A 24,551-nucleotide genomic window follows, 5' to 3' on the forward strand; every position below is an offset into this window, starting at 1 on the left:
GTCACTCCGTATTCTATGTCACTCCCGTATTTCATGTCACTCCCGTTTTTCGTGTCCCTTTATTATTCGTGTCTACTTTTATTTACCCTATATGGCATGGTAACGTCTGTTGTATTAGTGTTGTTAGCACAAACTTAGATATTTATTGGTTCAATACTGACGAACGGTGCTAGCTTGTTGTGGTCACCAATGACTTAAGAAACTCTTGACCGTTATCTAAAGCCTCCTTCGTTGACATTTGTTTATATATGGCTGGGTCTTAGTTCTCTCCAAGAGTTCATCTAATACCGAGGCCTTTTACTGGGAAAATTGAGAAAAATAATAGAATTGATTTATTAGACTTACTTCACCATGCAATCGGTTAATGTGTATATCAAATAGGTGTGTAATTATATATCCTACTCTCAAAAACATCCTAAAACGATAGGATGTTTCTCTTCCATCTAAGTAGCTTAATGTATACACAGGCTTAACACCTTCCGTCTGCTGATAGAAAAATAATTCAATGACGGCATTATTTGATTTTAAACGTTATCTTTTGTGAACAATACGGCGAATGATTCAAGATATATATTAATCGTCTTTTCATAAGTCTCGTTTCCTTTTTGTATAGCCTCGAACCGTCTGGTATTAAAACACTATCATATCGTTTTAGATATTCACTGCTGTATATATAACACTTTTAGGCAAGAATTAAAGTGCCAATTTCGCTCTTCACTTTCCTTAAATGACCCCTCCTCTCTCTCTCTGACCCCACTGATTCGTGAGAACGCCTAATACTCTAGCTATACTCTCATTCCAGTTACGTCACGTGAGAGATTATGGGAGTCAATTCTAGCTTACCTGTACAATTATCGTCTCGATATTTACATAAACTCACGGATTTATAGTTTTATGGACAATCATATTAAGAGTGATACTTATATAATAGAACAAGAACATAGCTAAAGAAATTTGTTCATTTACAAGATTAATATCTAAAATATTGTCTATAGGATGTGGTGATCTCGTGTTGTTCTCATTCTTTCTTTAGTGGTTGGTGATGTATTCCCTGATGCCCTAGTTCATGCTCCTAATTGTGTCGTTTTCTATAAACTTTGGGTCCTGAATGGTTCCTGAGATGATGATGATGATGATGATGATGATGATGATGATGATGATGATGATGATGGTGGTGATGGTGGTGGTGGTGGTGGTGGTGATGGCGACGACGACGACGACGATGACGATGATGATAACGATGACGATGACGATGATGATGATGATGATGATGATGATGGTGATGGTGGTGGTAGTGGTGGTGACGGCGGCACACTGGGTGTTATAGTCTGAGACACTGGGTGTTATATTCAGAGACACTGGGTGTTTAAGCCTGAGACACTGGGTGTTATAGTCCGAGACACTGGGTGTTTAAGCCTGACACACTGGGTGTCATAGTCTGAGACACTGGGTGTAATAGTCTGAGACACTGGGTGTTATAGCCTGAGACACTGGGTGTTATAGCCTGATACACTGTGTGTAATAGTCTGAGACACTGGATGTTATAGTCTGAGACATTGGGTGTTATAGTCTGAGACATTGGGTGTTATAGTCCGAGACACTGGGTGTTAAAGTCTGAGACACTGGGTGTTATAGTCTGAGACACTGGGTGTTATAGTCCGAGACACTGCGTGTTATAGTCCGAGACACTGTGTGTTATAATCTGAGACACTGGGTGTTATAGTCTGAGACACTGGGTGTTGAAGTCTGAGACACTGAGTGTTATAGTCTGAGACACTGGGTGTTATAGTCTGAGACACTGGGTGTTATAGTCTGAGACACTGGGTGTTATAGTCTGAGACACTGGGTGTTATAGTCTGAGACACTGGGTGTTATAGTCTGAGACACTGCGTGTTATAGTCCGAGACACTGTGTGTTATAGTCTGAGACACTGGGTGTTATAGTCTGAGACACTGGGTGTTGAAGTCTGAGACACTGAGTGTTATAGTCTGAGACACTGGGTGTTATAGTCTGAGACACTGGGTGTTATAGTCTGAGACACTGGGTGTTGAAGTCTGAGACACTGGGTGTTATAGCCCGAGACACTGAGTGTTATAGTCTGAGGCACTGGGTGTTATAGTCTGAGACACTGCGTGTTATAGCCTGAGACACTGCGTGTTATAGTCCGAGACACTGGGTGTTATAGTCTGAGATACTGCGTGTTATAGTCTGAGACACTGAGTGTTATAGTCTGAGACACTGGGTGTAATAGTCCGAGACGTTGAAGTCTGAGACACTGGGTGTTATAGTCTGATATACTGCGTGTTAAAGTCTGAGACACTGGGTGTTATAGTCTGAGACACTGAGTGTTATAGTCTGAGACACTGGGTGTTATGGTCTGTGACACTGGGTGTTATAGTCCGAGACACTGTGTGTTATAGTCTGAGACACTGGGTGTTATAGTCTGAGACACTGGGTGTTGAAGTCTGAGACACTGAGTGTTATAGTCTGAGACACTGGGTGTTATAGTCTGAGACACTGGGTGTTATAGTCTGAGACACTGGGTGTTGAAGTCTGAGACACTGGGTGTTATAGCCCTGAGACACTGAGTGTTATAGTCTGAGGCACTGGGTGTTATAGTCTGAGACACTGCGTGTTATAGCCTGAGACACTGCGTGTTATAGTCCGAGACACTGGGTGTTATAGTCTGAGATACTGCGTGTTATAGTCTGAGACACTGAGTGTTATAGTCTGAGACACTGGGTGTAATAGTCCGAGACGTTGAAGTCTGAGACACTGGGTGCTATAGTCTGAGATACTGCGTGTTAAAGTCTGAGACACTGGGTGTTATAGTCTGAGACACTGAGTGTTATAGTCTGAGACACTGGGTGTTATGGTCTGTGACACTGGGTGTTATAGTCCGAGACGTTGAAGTCTGAGACACTGGGTGTTATAGTCTGAGATACTGCGTGTTATAGTCTGAGACACTGAGTGTTATAGTCTGAGACACTGGGTGTAATAGTCCGAGACGTTGAAGTCTGAGACACTGGGTGTTATAGTCTGAGATACTGCGTGTTAAAGTCTGAGACACTGGGTGTTATAGCCGGAGACAATGTGTGTTATAGTCTGAGATACTGCGTGTTATAGTCTGAGACACTGGGTGTTATGGTCTGTGACACTGGGTGTTATAGTCCGAGACGTTGAAGTCTGAGACACTGGGTGTTATAGCCGGAGACACTGGGTGTTATAATCTGAGATACTGCGTGTTATAATCTGAGGCACTGGGTGTTAAAGTCTGAGACACTGCGTGTTATAGTCTGAGACACTGCGTGTTATAGATGTATGGTGGCAACTGCCTCTTAGTACATGTACATGTATTGTGTCATTGGGAAAATGTGGAACAAATAATTGAAGACCGTGTGGGATATATTGATGATCACTTACCTAGATAGTGTCTAGATAGTGTCTAGATAGTGTCTAGATAGTGTGTCTAGATAGTGTGTCTAGATAGTGTCTAGATAGTGTGTCTAGATAGTGTCTAGATAGTGTCTAGATAGTGTCTAGATAGTGTGTCTAGATAGTGTGTCTAGATAGTGTGTCTAGATAGTGTGTCTAGATAGTGTGTCTAGATAGTGTGTCTAGATAGTGTCTAGATAGTGTGTCTAGATAGTGTGTCTAGATAGTGTCTAGATAGTGTGTCTAGATAGTGTCTAGATAGTGTGTCTAGATAGTGTGTCTAGATAGTGTGTCTAGATAGTGTGGTCTAGATAGTGTCTAGATAGTGTGTCTAGATAGTGTCTAGATAGTGTGTCTAGATAGTGTGTCTAGATAGTGTCTAGATAGTGTGTCTAGATAGTGTCTAGATAGTGTGTCTAGATAGTGTGTCTAGATAGTGTGTCTAGATAGTGTGTCTAGATAGTGTCTAGATAGTGTGTCTAGATAGTGTCTAGATAGTGTGTCTAGATAGTGTGTCTAGATAGTGTATAGATAGTGTGTCTAGATAGTGTCTAGATAGTGTGTCTAGATAGTGTGTCTAGATAGTGTGTCTAGATAGTGTCTAGATAGTGTCTAGATAGTGTGTCTAGATAGTGTGTCTAGATAGTGTGTCTAGATAGTGTGTCTAGATAGTGTGTCTAGATAGTGTCTAGATAGTGTGTCTAGATAGTGTCTAGATAGTGTGTCTAGATAGTGTGTCTAGATAGTGTGTCTAGATAGTGTGTCTAGATAGTGTGTCTAGATAGTGTCTAGATAGTGTCTAGATAGTGTGTCTAGATAGTGTCTAGATAGTGTCTAGATAGTGTCTAGATAGTGTCTAGATAGTGTGTCTAGATAGTGTCTAGATAGTGTCTAGATAGTGTCTAGATAGTGTCTAGATAGTGTGTCTAGATAGTGTGTCTAGATAGTGTCTAGATAGTGTCTAGATAGTGTGTCTAGATAGTGTGTCTAGATAGTGTCTAGATAGTGTCTAGATAGTGTGTCTAGATAGTGTGTCTAGATAGTGTCTAGACAACCTGAGTTTATCTTTTAATGGCCAAATTACATATAGAGATTGAATTAACACTTACACATATCATTTAATCTATATACTTACATATAGGCCAGTCTTACCGATACCTTATTCAAAGCGGGAACAAAAATTATTCAAAAAAGATACTGATGCTTTCAAATTCATTCACAACTCTACCAATGCGCTTTTTAAAGCAGAAAGGATACACATGATTGCGTATTATTCAAACGATGGACCTTGGTCTCAGTAAACCTAATAATGGAACTCTGTTTCCAGCTGATTTACCTTCTACTGTGACACGATAGTGGTAGCTAAACTCTGTTTGTTATTTGTACTCAAAAGGTCTGATACGTTAAGGTGCTAGACTTAGGATTAGTCACGGTATACATTTTAGGTAAAGGGATTATTCGTTCAAAAACCTCTTTATGTTTTAAAGTGGTGCACATTTAGTTTCTGTATAGACCATTATGATTGCTATAGGAAAGACATCATAGCGCTGAAATATGTGGGTTTTTCATCATAATCATATAAAATGATTTTTGCTAAAATGACAACTTGTTTAGGTGGAAATGCAGAGTAATAATGTTTATTCAATTGATACTATATTAGAGATTTATGCAACATGATACAGCATTGATTTTGATGTACATGTAAATAAATCATATACACACTGAGTATTTTAGCATCTTCCTATGCAATATAATTTAGTTCCAATTCAACCGATCGTTAAATGTTCCTAGAGTCAGCATGATGTTTGGTGGGAGTGACTACCGAATACCACACACGCCGCATGAAAAATATCCTTATAACATGAAATCCCGCTTGCATTTTTAATGCGAATTATAAACTGTCGGTTTCACTCATGATAAAATTTTGAGAAAAAAAATTGTGAACAATTAGATTTGGAATTAATTCCCGAACAGAAGGAAGATATAAATTAAATAATCACCTGATCACATTGATAAAACTCACAACAATGTACTACAGTAAAACAATTGTCGTCATACAGGGAAATAATGTCGGACAAATACATGTGTAATTAGATAACGACATTTACAGTAGTAAGCGAGAATAAACACATTTGTACTTAGATAACGACATTTACAGTAGTAAGCGAGAATTAACACATGTGTATTTGATAACGACATTTACAGTAGTAAGCGAGAATTAACACATTTATACTTAGATAACGACATTTACAGTAGTAAGCCAGAATTAACACATGTGCCGGTAAAAAATGAACTTTTTATGCGTTTATAAAAAATTCTACTTTAATAAATTTACCAGAGTGATAATAGTAATGTGTTATTGTACGTCTAGCACTCTACATTACACGTGTTGATGTCCGTTTTCATTTTCTGATCATCCCGTCTGGATGCCACCAATTTGGTCCCCAGCATCCTTGACGAGTCCTAGTATGAAACAACTAGCTGTGTGATGAACGGTGGATTTCAGTATCTATCACATGGTACTTTAATATGGTCATCCCTTGTAAATCCTAATCAATATTATACACGCTAAAGCAAGTAGTGTGCAACTGAAATGGTACCTTCTTCATGGTCTCCATACCAGACAAGTCATAAACCATAGATGGTTGTATTTTCAAGTATCATGATCCGGTGTTTATGATTTGAATCGCTTTTCCACTAAAATTGTCAAGAAAAGTTCAGCGGTTATCCATCAAATGCTGCAATTGCTATTTCGAGGAAATGTCGTAAAAGTAAATTTGAAAAGTGTAACTAAAACTGATTATCGTGAAGAAATAATTCATTTCAGAGCAATGTCCGACTTGGCATACTCTGGTTTATACTCATTTAGAAGATAAAAGTTTGTTTTCTTTCCCACAGTTAATGACCCTGACAAGATTAACACTTTGAATTTTGTAATTTTTAAGAGCACCAAAGAAATAATAAAGGATTGGCAATAAATTGCATTTGAACGCATACATTTGAAAATTTGTATTACATGTAAGTAATAGGTACAGTTAATGGCACATAGCGATTTAAAAACAAACTCCATCATACAGATGTTTCATCTTTCTAGGACTCGTCAGTGAAACTTTGAGTAAAAGGCGTTTGACGTTGATTTCCATGTAAATTAGTTAAATTCGACATGAGTGTATTTAAGGGGTTATCTCAACAACGCCATATGTGATTGGACAATCTGTAGCTGATTGTCTAAGCAATATGATTAAGTTTTAATGAAGTGGAATGTTGTTTGTGTGAAGCATGTTCCTCTGATCACCACATACCGTATCCTCATAACGTAAAACTCTAATCCTGACCTTGAATGATTATATGTGAATTAAGATTCGTCGGTTTCACTTCTGACAAAACTTGATAACAGTTTTTGAGCACTTCTTTGATAAACAAACCAGATAAAGATAAAGATAGATTAATCGTGTAATCACATCATATATCACAATATAGGAACACGATTAAACAAAAGACACGGAAATAATACGTGATCAATATAATAATATACTATTCTTATTTCTAACGATCTAGAAAAGAAAACGTATTTTATATTCTATTTTATATGTTTAAACGGTATACACGAACACTTTCCATGGCAATGTGTTTAATCACATTGATGTCATCACTGTAGCCAAAGCTATGATTGCTGTTAAATTTCACAAAAATATGGATACCAATATATGTTGTAAATATCATTAATGGTTTATCAAATTTTAACCTTGAATATCAATTGTATCACAATGTTAATAGTAGGCTCCGACCCAATGAAAGATTGGAGAAATCAACATTTGTAATCTTACAGATGAGGTAAACATGACATATTATTTATAAAATTTGTGAATCGCTTTGAGACGGTCATGTTGCTGTTATATAGTGGTAAATAAAACTCGAAATTATTTACGATAAATCATGTTAATTTAGAATATAGGTTCCTATAATTCCTATAACCATAATACAGAGGCATGTTTTAGCAGGGAAGTTACGTCAGTAGGATAAATTGATATTTTTATTAATGTATTATTATCAGATTGATTAGTGACAAATTGTTGATAAACAGATGATTCCACAAAATGTCCCATTGCTTATCAATTTATAGCATTGACATTTTGAAATATGGATTAACAAGATATTGCTGCAATCAAGTGTCATGGCATTCATTTAAAAAATCAAAATCAGTTTTATAGAACTGTATAAAACACTTTTCAGGAACTAACGTGCACATTTAACAGGTAAACAAAACAACTGACTAAAACGGGCTAATTGATATGTTGTTAGCCTTATATTGAAGGATTTGAATTTTGCCGGATATATTGTAATATTTTTTTTTACATAATCCCCTTTCGCTTTTTTACGCGTTTTCCAGCGGTGTTTTAGGGCCTCAATGCCACTTTTATAGAACTCCTTTTCTTGGCTGTTAAAAAAGTCATCCACTGCATGTATGACGTCATCGTTTCAACTATTTGATCATTGTTTTATTTTAACAATTCATGTTTAAATCAACCTGTTAACCGTCTTACTGTACAAATCACAATAAGAAGATGTTTTTATTTGAAAATTGAAAAAACTGTATAATGCTGTATCAACATAAACATCTACAGCTTACATCAGGTGATTTTATGTAAATATTATGATTCGGTGGTGAACTTTATTAGTTCCATGCATCATAAGCAATTACAATTGGTGCCCCCAAACACAGGGGCTTCGAACTTTTTTAGAAATCGGAGCCTAGATCATATTGCAGACGGCAAGGTTGGCGTGATGCTGAAGAGAGGCCTGCTCGTATGTCGCATGTGCTGAGTGGCAACCTATTAGGTGAAGTGTCAGCACGGTAGCAGTCTTGTGGTTTTATGTAAACACACATAATATCTGCCTAGTTTCCGTCCAATTTTCCTGTTCGTCTGGACAATGTACTTAGCAAACAATGCTTTTCATTGTTCAGTTACCTCAACTGCGAGCTCGATCACAATAGTATCTACTCAATCTAAGGAAGTCATTTACGTCCCGCTTCGGTAACACACCAACACCGGCAATGCTATTGCGACAAAAATTAGCTTCATAATTAATTCCTTGTTATTCATCGCGTTAATTTGACATGGATTATGCTTTTCATGTAATAACATCGGATGCTGTTTAACAATGCAGGTCACATGATATTTCAATTTTAACTTTAGTCAAATCTACTCTCCAGTAACGTTTATAAATACTAATTATGATAATTAATTTTATAAACAGAAATATAGGTTCAGGAAATCCTTATTTGGCTAAATTGTATATAAATTATGTTTAACAACGATACAACAAAAACCAAATACTAATAACATACCGGTATATCACCACAATAAATCACAACCATAACTAATGTCTCCAGGCCGGGAATATCATACCATATTAGCTGTCTGTTATAATCAAATTACAACGTAAAAATTCATTAGCCTTGTCTGTTTTCTCATTCCACTGTTTGATGGGTTACTGATTACTGGAAAACCTGCATCTTCATTACATTTAATAGTTTACCCCTCATGTCATTTTTGATTAATTTTGTTGCTATGAAAATCTCTATAAGATATATATGTTTCATGGTGATGGCGGAACTAGTTAATTATATAGATTTGGTGTAGTACTTCTATCGGTTTATATTAATTACATTATTTTTTAATGACTCTGATAATTCTTGAAAGATGGTACACCGCCCATACTGTATACACTGCTTGTCAAATAATGTATTGAAAGACAGCCACAGCATAAATAGTAAATAATTACCACCAATAAAATATCGTTTGAATTTTCAAAAGCCTACAATTACGTATTACCGAATAACGAAGAGAGAGATGTTTTTAAGATACATGTATGTACAGGATGCTATTAATCACGATGATGGTATAGGGTAATGTAAGTATATGATATGCATTTATAAACACATGAACCACACATACAACTACTTGGGGGCATGAACACAGAACATGATATCTACTAAAAACCTAAAATTGTACTTAAAATGACATATTTATTTCAATTGTATCATTGTATTGAAGTTATCTCCTGATTCACATTTAATTGCCAGCAGAAACAAAATACACATTATTAAATATAATTCATATAAGCTTATTGGATTTAGCACTGCTAACAATCAAGTACATATATCAAAGATATTTATGGTGCGATTTTTTTTCAGATTTTCAACATTAATTCTAATAAACGGATTGAAAGAAGAGATGAGTTGTTTTTCCAGATAATGCGGTTTTAGCCCATAAACCACTTAGCTATTTGTCATAGCGCATTAATGAGGGTAATGAAGAATAATACCTGTTATTGTTTTATGATTTGGTATCAGGCAGAAATGTACTTCTGATTTAGGGAATTGAAGTGCGGGGCTCTACAAACCCTGTAGATGTCACGTCCTGGATGTGAAATGTTTCATTTCCCCGAAGTACAAAACAGGTTTTTCCGATTAATGTATGAACTAATTAATTCAATATGTCCATACGTCTTCCTGGCCAGTTTAATCATCGATTAGTATTACAATGTAATGTAAATGACAATACATGCGACTTTGGGAATTATTACAATACATATGACTTTAATGGGTATCGCATCGCTACACCTTGTGGTATATTGGTATTATGACAATGGTGCTGACAACATGGAAGTGATAGTATGGTTATACTACACTATAGTATTCAATACTAATGATATATCGAAATAATTATTGTTTTATCTTGCATATCTCTTAAATATGGTATAAATTGAATTAACGGTATTACTCTGGATTTCCACGTGAACAAGTTGTCATTTTTGCGTAGATATTAAAATACCTAAGGAAAAACAGATATCGTATTTGTACGGGATGATGTTTTTGCCTGAGTCTTTCCTAGCCACCATAATCTTCCATACAGGTTGATAAATGTTTTACAATAATCCCTATACTTGAAATCGATACCTTGCCTAACTTTAAATTTTCTAACGCCTTAATTAATGTATGAGACGCTTTAAGTACACATTGCAAACTGAGTTTAACTTTCAATTTAATGGAAGTGATAATGTAGGTACACTGCTGTATTCATATAATCCAATGGTATGGGTATATTTATATAAAGACATTTTAACTCCTTATCCCATGTTTAGTATGGTTGATATTTTTAAGAGACACTAGCAAGTGTTATTCAATATAATAACATGTTAACTTTTTCATTTACTGCACGAGAATAAGACTGACGGAACTTTTATGTTGATTCATATTTTTGTCGTTAACAATTAAAAATTAAGAATCTTACAATATATAATAAACTCCGGGAGGAAACATCATGAAACATATTGTTCAGGTAGATAAGATAAATATTAATAGACTTTTGTATATATCATTATACTGTCATCTTCATTAGCCCAGTAATCTACACTTTAGTGTTATGTGTATGAGATTGTAATCAAATCAACAGGCCTTACCGTCTACATTATGCCGATAGTAATATTGCACATATGTATAAGTGGTTTTGGACAACGACAGATTACAAAATAGATATTCCTATATAAAAAATTAAATAAACTATATTGATGTGAACATGTTTATTGTTTATTGTCAATGTTATTTTTGATATGAAATAAAAATCTATCCGATTTTATTCCTCCATTGATGTTTCTGTTGCTGGATAACGATAATTAAAACAATATATGACTTTTGTTATCTATTTTCATATAATTTGTAAATTTATGTCATTATCATTATTTTCATAACACAAATTATAACCACATTGACGGGTGCGAGACTGCATGTGGTGTACTATATTGTGTGTGAAGTATATAGTTATTTACTTAAATGGTTATTGAATATTGTTCAGTATCGTTGATACAGCTATAATATGATTTTCTGTAATACAGTTCCATTATCTATGTACACAATACTCACATATTGGATTAAAGAGTAATTTTCATAAATACTAGCCAATGCTAGGTTTAATATTTTCCAAAGCCTAACCGACTGTATATTTAACAAAAACGCATTAATTCCCCAGTAACACACACACTCTGCTATCTAGAATCCTTGTTAATATTAAAATACACACTTCATTGTTTAAATTACAAAATAGAATTTAAAAAAATGTATACCATGAAATAAAAAAATAAAAAAAGACTATTATGTCAAGAGATAAGAAGACAAAGGTTTAAAAAAAAATCTTCAAATGTTGATTGGTGATACTCGTTGCAAAAGCTATAAATGTGCACAAAATACAAGAAAATACATACACTTGAAATCTTGCAACTGGCTACCGCAAATGAGTTGTTATTATATTAATTTCACAGAATTCATCCGATGATTAAAACTAAAGGGCGGAGTACTACTTTGGTGTCCCGTCAGTCAGTAGGCCCCGCCCATTCAATTTCCTGGGGTTGTCTACACAACGAGGAGTGTCAGTACTTGATTAGATAAGTACAGTGCTATCCGTACCAGGACGATTGAGATATTTGCTCACCGTTATACAGTGAAGGGGGATCACTGTTTATCGCTGAGCCAATGTTTGAACAACATTCAAACGGAATTGCTTGAACTTTAACCTGAAAGTGATCACTTAAACTATAGATTGTCCCAATAGAAAGAGAGAAACGATACCCCTATGGCCCGATTCGACCGTTAGCTCCGCCCACTAGGCTTCGAATTGGGCGTGCATTGCCTATCATGTGGTCCTATTGTTGTATTGCCACTGTTATACTGATATCATTATGAAAAGTATATCACTAGCACAAGTGTTAATATCTAAACATAAAACAAGGCGTTTCAAACCTTCCGGATCCTCTTCTGTGTTCTGTCATATGTGACATTGGATCATCTACGAGTACAATCTCATAAGTTAACGTGATCGTACCCGCTGCTGTTTTGTAAATGTGTAAGACATCACGAGCAGATTGATGACACTTGGTATATCATCTCACAGCAGGAGGCAAGACACATAGGTAGTTAAATATTAATACAACTTTCGTTTGTGTCAACATCGGGGTCTACTTGTGTCTACATCACTAGAAACTATTATTATTGTAATTTCTATATCTTCAGTAAAACTGGGAAACATAATTTACAATGGAAACAATATTTAACACATAGAGGAAGAAATATGAGTGAACAGTAACAGTGTGATTTGAATTATCATTACGTGTTTCCGTGGATAACACCAGGAACAAAATGTTGCATCCTGTCGCTCAACTCCAGCAACTTGTGCCGGGAGGAGTCCCCCCTCTGTATTCTCCGTCCCATCTTCACCATCCTGCTGCGGCCGCCGCCATTGCATCATTGCACTCACAAAGTTCAAGTTCTCCTTCGGGGCAAACCTCGTTTTTGATTGACGATATTCTTGGAAATTCACAAAACTGTTCATCTACTTCTGGAGCCGGACTTCATAAACCAACACCTATCAACCCTGCCCATGTGTCTCCAGGGCCAGTGACTGCTACTAGCTTGTACAAACCCTTGCCAATGTACGATGCCAACACACTCTTGTCACATTCATATTTGACATCGCCAGCGACATATCAAAATACTCTCCTGAACCACATGTACTCCGTCCCCTACGCCAGACCTGAATATTATCTAGACCGCCATGCATATGCAAAAGGTATGTAAACAATAAAGTGCAACACTCATTTGCTAAATAGTTGTCTGGTTTCTCTACGATTGCCTAGAGTAAAACATTTGTGAGCGTTTAGGGCTACTTTATATTATCATGATTGCAAATGCAGTTTCTATAAAAGCCGGTTTGTCCATCCAATACCTGATGTGCATCCCATATGAATATCAAATCAAAACTACGTGTATAAACAGTCTGATGAATCAATATTAAAATTATATTCTATTGAAACAAAGACATTTGATGGATTTATAGGAGAGTGTAGGTATATGATATAGAAACACAAAATGATACTGATGAAATCCTGTCGCCTTCAGTATATAAGCAATAAATACACAGTGTATCTCTTAGTGACGTTATGTGATTAAAATACATCGAAACAAAGAATTGTACATGTACGTTTAAATAGGCCATTATAGCACATTATTGGTTGATGCGTAAACCTTCCATAACATAACAAATTCATTTTAGACTAGATTACTTTGGACTTTTGACCCAAGTAAAAGTTGCCCTGACGGTTACTCAGTGTCGCCTACTAGCATTTTCCTCTTACAGTATTTGAGCTTGTCATTAATAATAAATGACAAAAATAACCCAGTATGAAAATAGACATCACATTTAATAAGTGTCCTGCATATGAACTGTTTCCGAGTACTTATTGTATATGCATCAATTAACTCTCCAAGTCGGAAATGCTGTTTGAACCCGTGTATCAAATGTTGTGTTAGTAATCCTCTCGCCTCCATCTGTACAAGGGTCAGATTTAGGTACAAACTATGTACAGAGACAGTGTAAAGCATGCGGAATCATTTTATATGATATGTCTACGGCAATACTTACTCACAATACAGACATTTTAGAATCATTATCTTTATTGCACGTTGGTGAAACGTCTTCGGATTTTGCCATACGTTTCTAGTTACAAAATCTTCACAATCTTTAATTAGCTTCAATTTCCTCTCTGTTTTTCTCTTCACTATATATGCCTTGTACCTCATGTCTATGAAATGTGTATGATGTTTTCCTGTAACGGACCAATAGTTTCCTCAATTATATAAAACACATTCGGACTTGATTCTTTAACAATATTTCATAATCAAAAACATTTGATACGCATAACACTAAAATCTTATTTTCTATGACGATTTCATTAAATAAAATATAGGTAATATCAATCAAACACGTATTTTACTAAATTATTGTGTGTAAATCTAATTCCTGTTGCCGATCATCAATGACAAGATATCTACATGCATGATTATTCTTATAGATTAATCACTCAAATAATAAATAAACGAATACATAGTAATTTAAAATATTATTCATACTTTCACTTAGTACCAATAGCCTAGGGGACATCTAACAAGCTATGCTCTATGCTCTTAAAAATGAAATATTTAGAAAAAAAAATGAAAAAATAAAATGTTGCTAACGAAGGACTTTAAATATTCTAACACATATTCGGTAGCGTTTGTTCGGAATTTCATGAAATATCATTTTCAAAAAGAGCACCTTAAAAATTGTGGGTAGGTTGTTTAGTTACAGCAATGATAATCTACAAAATTGTAAAGTGTATAAAGAATGAGTTATTCGACAATTCAGAGTGACCATTTAAATACCTGTTTTACAGACCCAATCGTTAGTATTTTTACAGATATACAACTTCCTGTTGGTAGATAGAAATATTTATTTGTCTACCTGTTGTGTTGGTAGGTAAAATCTACCTTATCACATGAATAATGCGCCAGACGTAGGGTGCCACTTTTGCGCTGTCAAGTTGTTGTTAATTGATAAATATGTACATAAGAGGTTGTTTAACGGTACATATCCGGGCAGGTCAGTAGTCAATATTTGACGTTCAATAAATACGATTACCTTATGTAAACCTGCTGTGTGAATACTTGATTAAATAGTCTTGTCTTATAATGCCACTTTATAAATTGAACAATTGCCAGTAATAAAAAAAAATGATATTAATTCAGTAACAATGTTTAGTAAGCATATTCATATATAAATATTCCGGCATTAAAAGACAACCGAATATGACATGATTTCGTATCAATTAAAGGATTGTTCAAACGACACAAATAGCACGTTTGGATATGAACTTAGAAAGTAAAACAAAACAGAAAGTGTATGCATAATTACACCAGATGAACTATGAAACTGTAAAACTCCTAATGGATAATAAAAAATGACACATAAAATACAGAGCAAGGTCTGAATGGGACCACCTGTTTTTCTTTGAGCGAGGTAGATATCATTACGATGAAGATAATTATTGTTGTCTCTATACTGGTATATTAAATTTCAAATATTAATGTGGATCAGGATATCATGTGAAATAAACATACCTAAATTGGATTCTGCTTCTTAAAAGTTATTTCGTTTTGTTCTGTATTTTATACACCACAAAAATGTATTGTTAAATTCGTAATAAAATATAAAAGCTTACAGTTTAGCATTTCATTCAAAGATAAAAATATAATTAATTCAAGCATAAAGGGTCAGATTTTATAATAAGTGCAATTACACACAGTGAAAATATGCATACAAAATGTAATATTAAACAAATCTGTGTCTAAAGATTTCTTTTTTACGGTGATGCAGAGTTTGTATCATCAGGGCTATAAGATTACTAAGCAGAGTCAGGTCGTGGGCGTATGTGTGTGTGCTGGTTTTTTTTTTTTTTTTTGTCCTTAGTGTGAAAACGGTTTAGTAGTCGTTAATCCATCACAACATCATTTCTACTTCAGCTCTTCACTTCCACCATTTACGTGAAGTGTGTCTGTATAGTCCACATCCCATTTGACTTTTGAACTGTAAGAACATTACAAGGAAAGTTTTTACTTTGATGATGTTTTTTACAATTCCTTTATACCACAGGGCTGATAGACAATTGGTGAACATTTTGCAGACAATATGGCGTTACAGTGATATGTTTTCTTTTGAATCATACTTATATCGTACTTGAACCCATTTTTAGGCACACGTACGCACAGGAAATAGAAACATTAATTTGAATCTTCGAACATAAATGCTTAATTTATTTTAAGGCGGGGCTTTTTTAATGGAATGAAATACTTTTGGAAGACACATTCCTGATCTATACACCCCAGTACTTTACTTAACTATTTTTAATTGGGTCTACCATTTCTCCGTCTCTTTTTTAGCGGAAACAATAGCCATTTTAAGAGAACAATTGACGCAGATGATTATTTATTTATTTGTTATTGATGGATGTGTTTACTATTTAAGAATATAATGCTATCAAAGCAGTATTAAAGTGTAATTTAGTAAAACTTTCCTTAAGTTATTTATGATAAACATAACACTCAAATATTGGATTGTTTTCATACAAATCGCCAAATAAGTCTTCACTTATCAAATATATCGATCAGTAGGTTCTGTTCTTACGATTTTGATTTTGAATTGCGCAGGTGTAGAATGACAATGCCATAATACTAGAAACATTTATAACACACCAAAAGACCATTCTTTTAGCACAAGAGATTAAATCTAAACAAGAAATATCTTTAAAAAAGATAAACGGCACAGTTTTAATGCTGGTGGTTATAATGTAAAAATGCAGGTAAAATAAATTAACGAACTAATGTGTTTCAGCACAGATAACAAAATTATATCAGGCTGAATCATTTTGGTGATAATAAGACTGCATTTGAATCAGGAATATAATTTTATTAATGTGTCATTTGAAACGACAATTCCAATTATTTAGCTTGCATTCAATCTTAACGTTGTTTCGTTTTTAACTGCATATCAGCATTTTGCATTTACCGCAACATTGACCAATCACATACTTCATCTTGACCATTAACGCCACCTGTCGCGTCATATCCGGGACCAAATGAATATTATACGGCTATGGCGAAAAATAATTTGTATTACGGAAAATGCGTTTAACTGTGTTCCGTCTCGTAAGGGGTTATATATAGTCCGGATTCGTCACTCAGCGATTCCTCTGATGTATGTAATGTTGTGTACACAATTAGACAGCCCTTACAGAAGACCGTGTGAAACACGTATGTTCCTCAAACAAATAGATTAACAAAGGACACTCTTTCTTTTACACAAATTGTCGAGATATCTTTAACTAATTTATCACAAGAAATACGTACAGCACGTTACCGCTACTGTAGCTCTGACAGTGATCGACTGATCAAAAACATTGATGAAAGACTTTAAAAGGGATTAAATAAATAATATACAAATGTTGAATATAAAACAATGTATTGATATTAGAGTAAAATATCTGTTATGGGATATTCAGATAATTTGAGTATTACTCATGCAATATTGACATACCAGAAACTTCGCGTGATTTTTTTCCTTTAGCCTAAATCACATCCGTAATAGCAATGACTTTTTTCTATGTGATATTTCCTATTATTTATAAGGATTCAATATATCGCTTTTATCGTCGCAATAAATATTCAAACAAATATTTCTCATGCTTTATATTTCTAGTAAATATTATGTGGTCTGAAAGCTTAATCAAAATATATTCGGATGTACTCAATAAACATGAAGAACTAGTTATAACGTTATCATTTTTGGTATGTTTCCATTTTCGATCATGAGCGTCCTTGCGGGTCAAACTGACATTTTTGTTATCGCTTATAAAATTAAAGTTGAAGTGATTTGAAATCAAAATGACTTGGAGTTATCAGTATCAATTGTAAGGTGTTTCTGGCATTAAAGTCTTCAGGGTCTTACTAGTTCCATCTCCTCGATAGGTTTGCCTCATTTGTGGCTTGACCACCAACACCGGCATTTTCCTTAACCCCATCAGCGCCAGTCCGGCGACATTGACCACGTGTCCACAGACGGGCACCTGTCGGATTGGTACCGCACGGGTATTAACATAGCGATACTTTCGTTATTTATGTTACAACTAGCTATAGAACAACAATTAACAAGGATTGTTGGATCATCCCATTGATAGGTACACCTTAACAAACATTCTTATCGACGGCCAGTCAACAGTCGGCTTCCTATGGCCATTCATCTCTTTGTCACACGCTATTGTCTTATCAGTGTGGTTTGACCAATATACTGGATTGACCACATACAACAAGTAACCAAAGGCGGTAAATACTGGGGACAAACGAGGCCCTCTGTGGAATGTAAACATATCATGGTTATGTAAACGTTACCTACAGATGAAAGACTTGGTCGAGGTTTAATGAATGAAAGTTTGACATATAATATACAAACTGTTTAAACTGGCGAACCTCTTACTTTGGGTTACTTATCTGAATACTGGGTTTGGTAATACTATATCAGGGATCGCATGTGATAATTGCTTTAAAATGAGAGCTTCTAGATTATGATTATCGTTATCGTTGTGAAGATATAAAAATGCGATGACTTTGTTTATCTAACTTGAATCAAATATTTGCTCATCTAGTAGCAATACCCACATTTTGGAACGGTCCTTGGCGGATATATATACGAAATAGTGATGACAATTACAATTACGTGTTACAAAATTGAAATTACGCAGAAAAGGTTTTTAAATCGCGGCTGTTAGTCCTTGTACTTTTGCAAAGTTGTTAGATTAGTATTGATTTATTTAGATGACGATAATACTTTGTTTTCAAATCCGCGGCTGTTTATATCGTGGTTAAACTACCGCATGCTATTCTTCATTTCTACTGAATTATGATAAAAAATGAATGCGTGGAGACTAAGATTTATTTCTGTATTGCCATCACAATAAATCAAAATAAATCATAATAAGTAAATAGTACTCTGCGGGTATGATATTCACTGATACCGTTAATGAGGCATTATACACACAAAAGCTGGGGAAAATAACATAAAGTGTTTCTCATCCTTTCAATAAAACAAAATGGTAAGAAATGGTATTCATATCAAAACAAAAGAGACAGTTTCAATTCAATTTCAACAGCAAAGAAGGTAATTCACCTTCACCGTATTTATTCTTTTCTTCCATAATAAGTGTCATATTTTGATTCTACCTAAAAATGTTAAGAAAGATTAATTGATTCCGGAGAAGCCGTTTATCACAATGCATATAATCTAAATGAGATTTTAGGAGGACAAAGAGAACAACTTTCCTGTTTGATGTCTTTGGCGATGACAAGCACTTTGCACAGTTTCAAATTATTGTTTTATTCAAGTAGTTTTGAGAGTACCTCCGAGGACTATCGCACCCGGCCATATGTCTTTCCTGCGCGCCGGAATTTCACGAGTAAGTGTAGAACTGCGAGATCAATGGGTATATTCGCAATCTGCAAGGCACGCGCTTCCGCCTCGTGGCGTGGTGTCGTGTGGCTATAAGGGGCAATTATTCTGCCATAGCGAGGAACACGGTCATAGCAGGCATGACCATCCTGAGACACTAGCATGACAAACTTTACCATATCGTATATAAATTATTTAAAAAGACATGGTTAATTAACAACGATTAGAAAACCTAACTCAAATTTAAAACATGTTAATATTTTCGTTCTTTGTTTGTTAGGTATACTTTCAAATCGTTGAATTTCTTTGTGACATTTATTGATAATCAGGACAGTTTGCTGATTCTTAGTTAAGCTTACAGGGCGTTAGGTTAAGGTCCATAGTGGTTACACAGCGGAAGCAAATACAGTCTAAATTAGTCAAATACAGGATGATCAAACTCAGACCCTAAATATTAACCTTCCTAATCGGAAAAGTTTAGGAATAACCCTCTTTAAAGCTTCTCTGTAATTAGACAGCGCGTCGCCTGTTCAAGTAGTGTTATTGTTTTCATAATTTATAAGAATAATAGCCAACAATTGAAGAATTCAATTACTAGTTGTTACTGGAGAAACACTTATGCCACTAAGGACCTTTTGCTCATATCAAACAGAAGCTGACTGTATCTTGTTGACATTTAGATCGGAACCCATTGTTCTAGATATCAAATTAGCCTTGTCACAAATTTTAATTGATGCATTATCCTTTTGTTCAAATTAAACTTTGAAAACATACCAATTATACTTCATTATTGCTACACGCATGCACAGGGTGGACGCTTTCTTTATCTAATGGTGTCGTAAAAATACTATCTATACTAGTTAATGGTTTCACGTGAAATTTACATGTGAAATTGTATTGTTAAAAGTCTCCTCAAGTACAGTTAGACTTCCTTATTATTTAATTGTAAAGACATTCATTCAATTTAAAAAAGAAAACGTCGTTTTGAGTTTCAATATTTTCAATTAAAGCATTTCAATTTATATCTCTAGATTTCACAATACATTTTACGGTACTAAGTTCCCATTAATTTTAAAATAGATTGAATCTTGAAAATATGCATTATTTCCGCTATCGAATGCAATAAATCTGTTAAATAAATTAATATAGAGATAACATATAATAGCAGGAAGAGTGAAGTATATACAATGATAATATGGACACAGTATACGGCACTGAAGTGAACTTTGAATGGACTTAACAGGATAATCATAACGTGACCAATTTATATAAGATCTCGTCTTACCCACTGTGTGATTCAAGTGGCTAGTAATTATTGTCATCCCAGGAGTAACGAAAGTGTTAAGTGTGTCCGGGAGCGACATGTATATGGTTACTAGGTGTTACTTGATGTTTCTAAGGTCAAGATCTTTCCCATATTGAATTTTTGATTTTTAGGATAATTATTAATACTTGATATGATGCATAGAAAGTATGCAGATCAATTGGCTATTTTTATTGTTTGTATGGTTCATGATATTTCCCCTCTTTGTTCATTATCATTATTGTTGAAACTGTGTTCTTAGGTGTGTTTTGGAATATGATGTGATAATTTCGTAGTGTAATCAATTGTTAATGTATCTTTTTATCATTGTATCTTGTTTCTCACAGCTGGACCCAAACACTTTATGTGGAACTACCCTTTCATACAAAGACCAATGCATAAGAGGAAAGGTGGACAAGTTAGATTCTCTAATGACCAAACCTTAGAACTTGAGAAAAAATTTGAGGCCCAGAAGTATTTATCACCACCCGAACGTAAAAGGCTTGCAAAAGTTCTCCAGTTAACTGAAAGACAGGTAATTTCATTACGGTATTTGTAATTAAAACAGATCAAACCGGAAATTAGTTTTTATGATTAGTTTTGACATTCATTTCTGTAACATTTAGACTATCAATATTACCTAAAGGCGCTTTAACATGTTTCTTAAATTATTAGATATGTGCGCATATATAAAATCAAAACATTTAAAAAAAATTTAAGTGATCCACACGGTATAAATTCCAAAGACAAAAATGAATACAAAATCAGTAATTGTAGTAACTGATCAGTAAGAACAGAAACTTGTATACCACAAAACACTTAGTAACTGCGTAATTTCGTATAAATGTCAAACGCCAATTCTTATCATTTTGTTTTTCAATGACTCTCGACTTCAGCTCTCAACAACTAGTTGTGAGATATACTCTATTGTGTGAAAGGCCACTGTTTAGAATAGTCGGAACAAATGTTCGTGGCCACTGTTGGCAGGTGAAAGAAATCTGTCGAATGAATTATCGGTCTTGTCTGATAAATACAAATTATACAGCCAGAGGTAGCTGTATCAAACAACATATACCATGCAATATAGTGACATTTATTCTCGGGTCGGCAATACATCGACGCCAAGCTAACACAGTGTATCGATATTGTCACATAATTCAAACTTGACTGAGATCACTGGTGTATATATTGACATATGGAAATGATTTATATTTTGGATTAGCTTTAGTATCAACCTTACGTTTTTTTTTCTATCTTTGCAGGTGAAAACTTGGTTCCAGAATCGAAGAGCAAAATGGCGCCGTTTAAAACAGGTATTTTCACATTTTGATAAAGTCTAATTGATAGATGTAATAGAGGTTAGTGTCCGTAACAGTTGTCATACCAACACTAAAGGCAACACAGACTGGTTTAAGATAATGTATTCAGCATATAGATAGTATCCAATTCAATTTGGTATAACACAATACAAAATTTCCTGTCAGGGTGGGTTGGGTGTGGAGGTGGTTACTAAGGCGGAACACTGGAGTTACCATATCGTCGGGTAGATGATGAAATATATGTTCACGTCTGGACGAGGAATTGAACCGAGATCGCCTTGGTGAACGACAAGTGCGTTATCAACTACTGCACCACCCGTATTTACTTAGCCATCGTTATCACGTGCAATCACGATGTACCAGTTATTGACTATATATATTATTCTGTATAGGTTAGTTCAGGAATCATAATTACGCATTATTGGAACAAGTTTTCACAATTTATCTATTTTGTCTGCTTTGTCAACCATGCAAAATCGACTACAGTTAATTCCCCGTTTCTTTTACGATACCGTTGATACAACGTGCATAATAGCATAACTAATAAAATGAGTTATCGATGAATATATATCTTATCTCGATATCCTAATATATTTTGCAATTGATTCCCTTATGTTATTGTGTTTTTTATTTTGTTTCAAATTCTTTGAATCATTTTTTTATTTCCTTTTTTCAGGAATCTCCATCAGCAGATAAACAAGACGACGCGTCCGGCGAAAACAAAGAAGAACGCTCCTCGAAAAGTGAGATGGACGATATGGACAGATGTACCTCCGACGAGGAAGATTTCGATAATGATTTAGATGATTCCGACGATGAAATTGACGTTGGTAAAGAGTGCATAAGTAAATAGATTCCGCTGAATGTCATTAGTTTTGGTTCTTCAGAGGTGATATGAATACAACTATGGCTCTGCAATTGTGCGCGTCATGAAAAACGTGCTTCTAATAAAGACGCAGAAAAACAAATTCACTATTTGAGAAAAATGGTGATGGTGGTTGATGCTTTTTGCCAATATGCTGAATATAGATTGACAGACAAAAGTGGATGGTGAGATATATGGGCGAAAATAACTCAAACAGATTTGTATTACTGACTGACTGGCAAGAAATGTGATATAAAGTGCAGAGCGTCAAAGTGCTATAATTGTGCCGATGGTTGGCGAATGCAGAAAACTGATTATGTGTATGCATCAAATCTGCAATTAAAATGAATGAAGTATTCTTGCTTGTATCACTGACACTTTTGCAACTTGAAGCAAAATAGGAGATATGCAATATGTAACATTAATGCCTTGTTTATACAAGACATTATATTCAATCTACTTCGACGTTACTAACGATTATGAACAATGGCAATAGTATAACATGTCTTAATAGGTCACAGAGGTGCAATCATCGTAGCATCCAGTACCTCATTTTAAAACGTATGAAATGTCATAATTATTTACATGTATAATACAATATATTTATAACATTGCTTTATTTAAGCATATTTGATAAAACAGAATACTTGCAGCAGCTGAAAGTAGGTGGAAGAGTGTATGAATGGAAAATTGAAATGAGAAATAAAAATGTTTACATGAATATAAGATTTTTTTCACATTTTGTTTCTACTCATCCACTGACAAAAATATGTCCTATATACCTATATACCTACATCGGAGAACAATTATATTAAAGAACTACCAGTGCACCTTATGGCTCAAGTTATTGCTTGTCGAACCGTCCAATTGCCGAATTACAAAAGCAATGGCGTTTAGTAGCCATACTTAATTGACCTTCAGATGATTATACGTATTGAAGGGATACTCAAGGACGTTCTTTTTAAGTCATACTAATCTCTGACTATTAAGGTTCACAATATATCAATCAGCCCTCGTGCAGTGGTAGTGTCGATTGCATATACTTGTATCAACACATAAGGTCTCTTCATATGGAAATATTAACTAAAATTAAAAAAAAACTTCATCGTAACATTTTGAAAAGAATTACACAACTGACTAGAAATGAATCGACGCATTTTCGCTAGAAACTTTAGGTAGATAGTCATTACTCGTATTATCAAATCATTTTCTTCACTGGTAACAGAAAAGGAAAATGCATTGCTGAATCGGCAGACAGGACGATCTAAGGATGAAAGATGACTTTATTTCAAAATATGTACATGGCAATGATGATAATAATAACATGCAATATTTATACAGCGCATTATCGAATCTTTAAACTAACTTTAATGTACTTCACATTAAATAATGATAGTTCAAGTGTTACACACAATGCACAGAACATATCTATCATATATCTACGCGCGAGTAAATAGATGGAAATATACACTGGTTACAGGAAGTCTGCGTGTTAGCTAACAAGGACGACATCCTTAGATTTTCATCGATAAGTAATGCAAAAACACTTAAAAGTATATCACAAATTTATACACTATCTATCTGTTGATTATACAATTTGAAAGTTAACATTTTGAAAAAAAAACAAAAAAAAAAAAAACATTTTATTAATTTTGTTTTGTCTTATTCCTACCATTCTCGTTCGGAATAGTGCAAACAATGTCATTGCAAATGTGCGCTGCGGGAAATGACTCGCAACCGAAGTCAAATGTCGTTACAGA

The 24,551-nt window shown here is 34.6% G+C and overlaps 1 protein-coding gene across 1 annotated transcript; it reads left to right on the top strand.

The window, feature by feature from the left end:
- The first annotated feature begins 12,187 nt into the window (after positions 1 to 12,187).
- LOC117339524 (hematopoietically-expressed homeobox protein hhex-like) lies at positions 12,188 to 23,512 on the top strand. Its single transcript, XM_033901176.1, has 4 exons — positions 12,188 to 13,061; positions 20,955 to 21,142; positions 21,870 to 21,920; positions 22,603 to 23,512. Exons 1-4 carry the CDS (start codon positions 12,632 to 12,634, stop codon positions 22,777 to 22,779), a joined length of 846 nt encoding a protein of 281 aa, XP_033757067.1. The 5' UTR covers positions 12,188 to 12,631; the 3' UTR covers positions 22,780 to 23,512.
- Positions 23,513 to 24,551: the final 1,039 nt, after the last annotated feature.

The sequence above is a fragment of the Pecten maximus genome, chromosome 12 (assembly GCF_902652985.1).
Source record: "Pecten maximus chromosome 12, xPecMax1.1, whole genome shotgun sequence".
In the NCBI taxonomy this organism is placed as follows: Eukaryota; Metazoa; Mollusca; class Bivalvia; order Pectinida; family Pectinidae; genus Pecten; species Pecten maximus.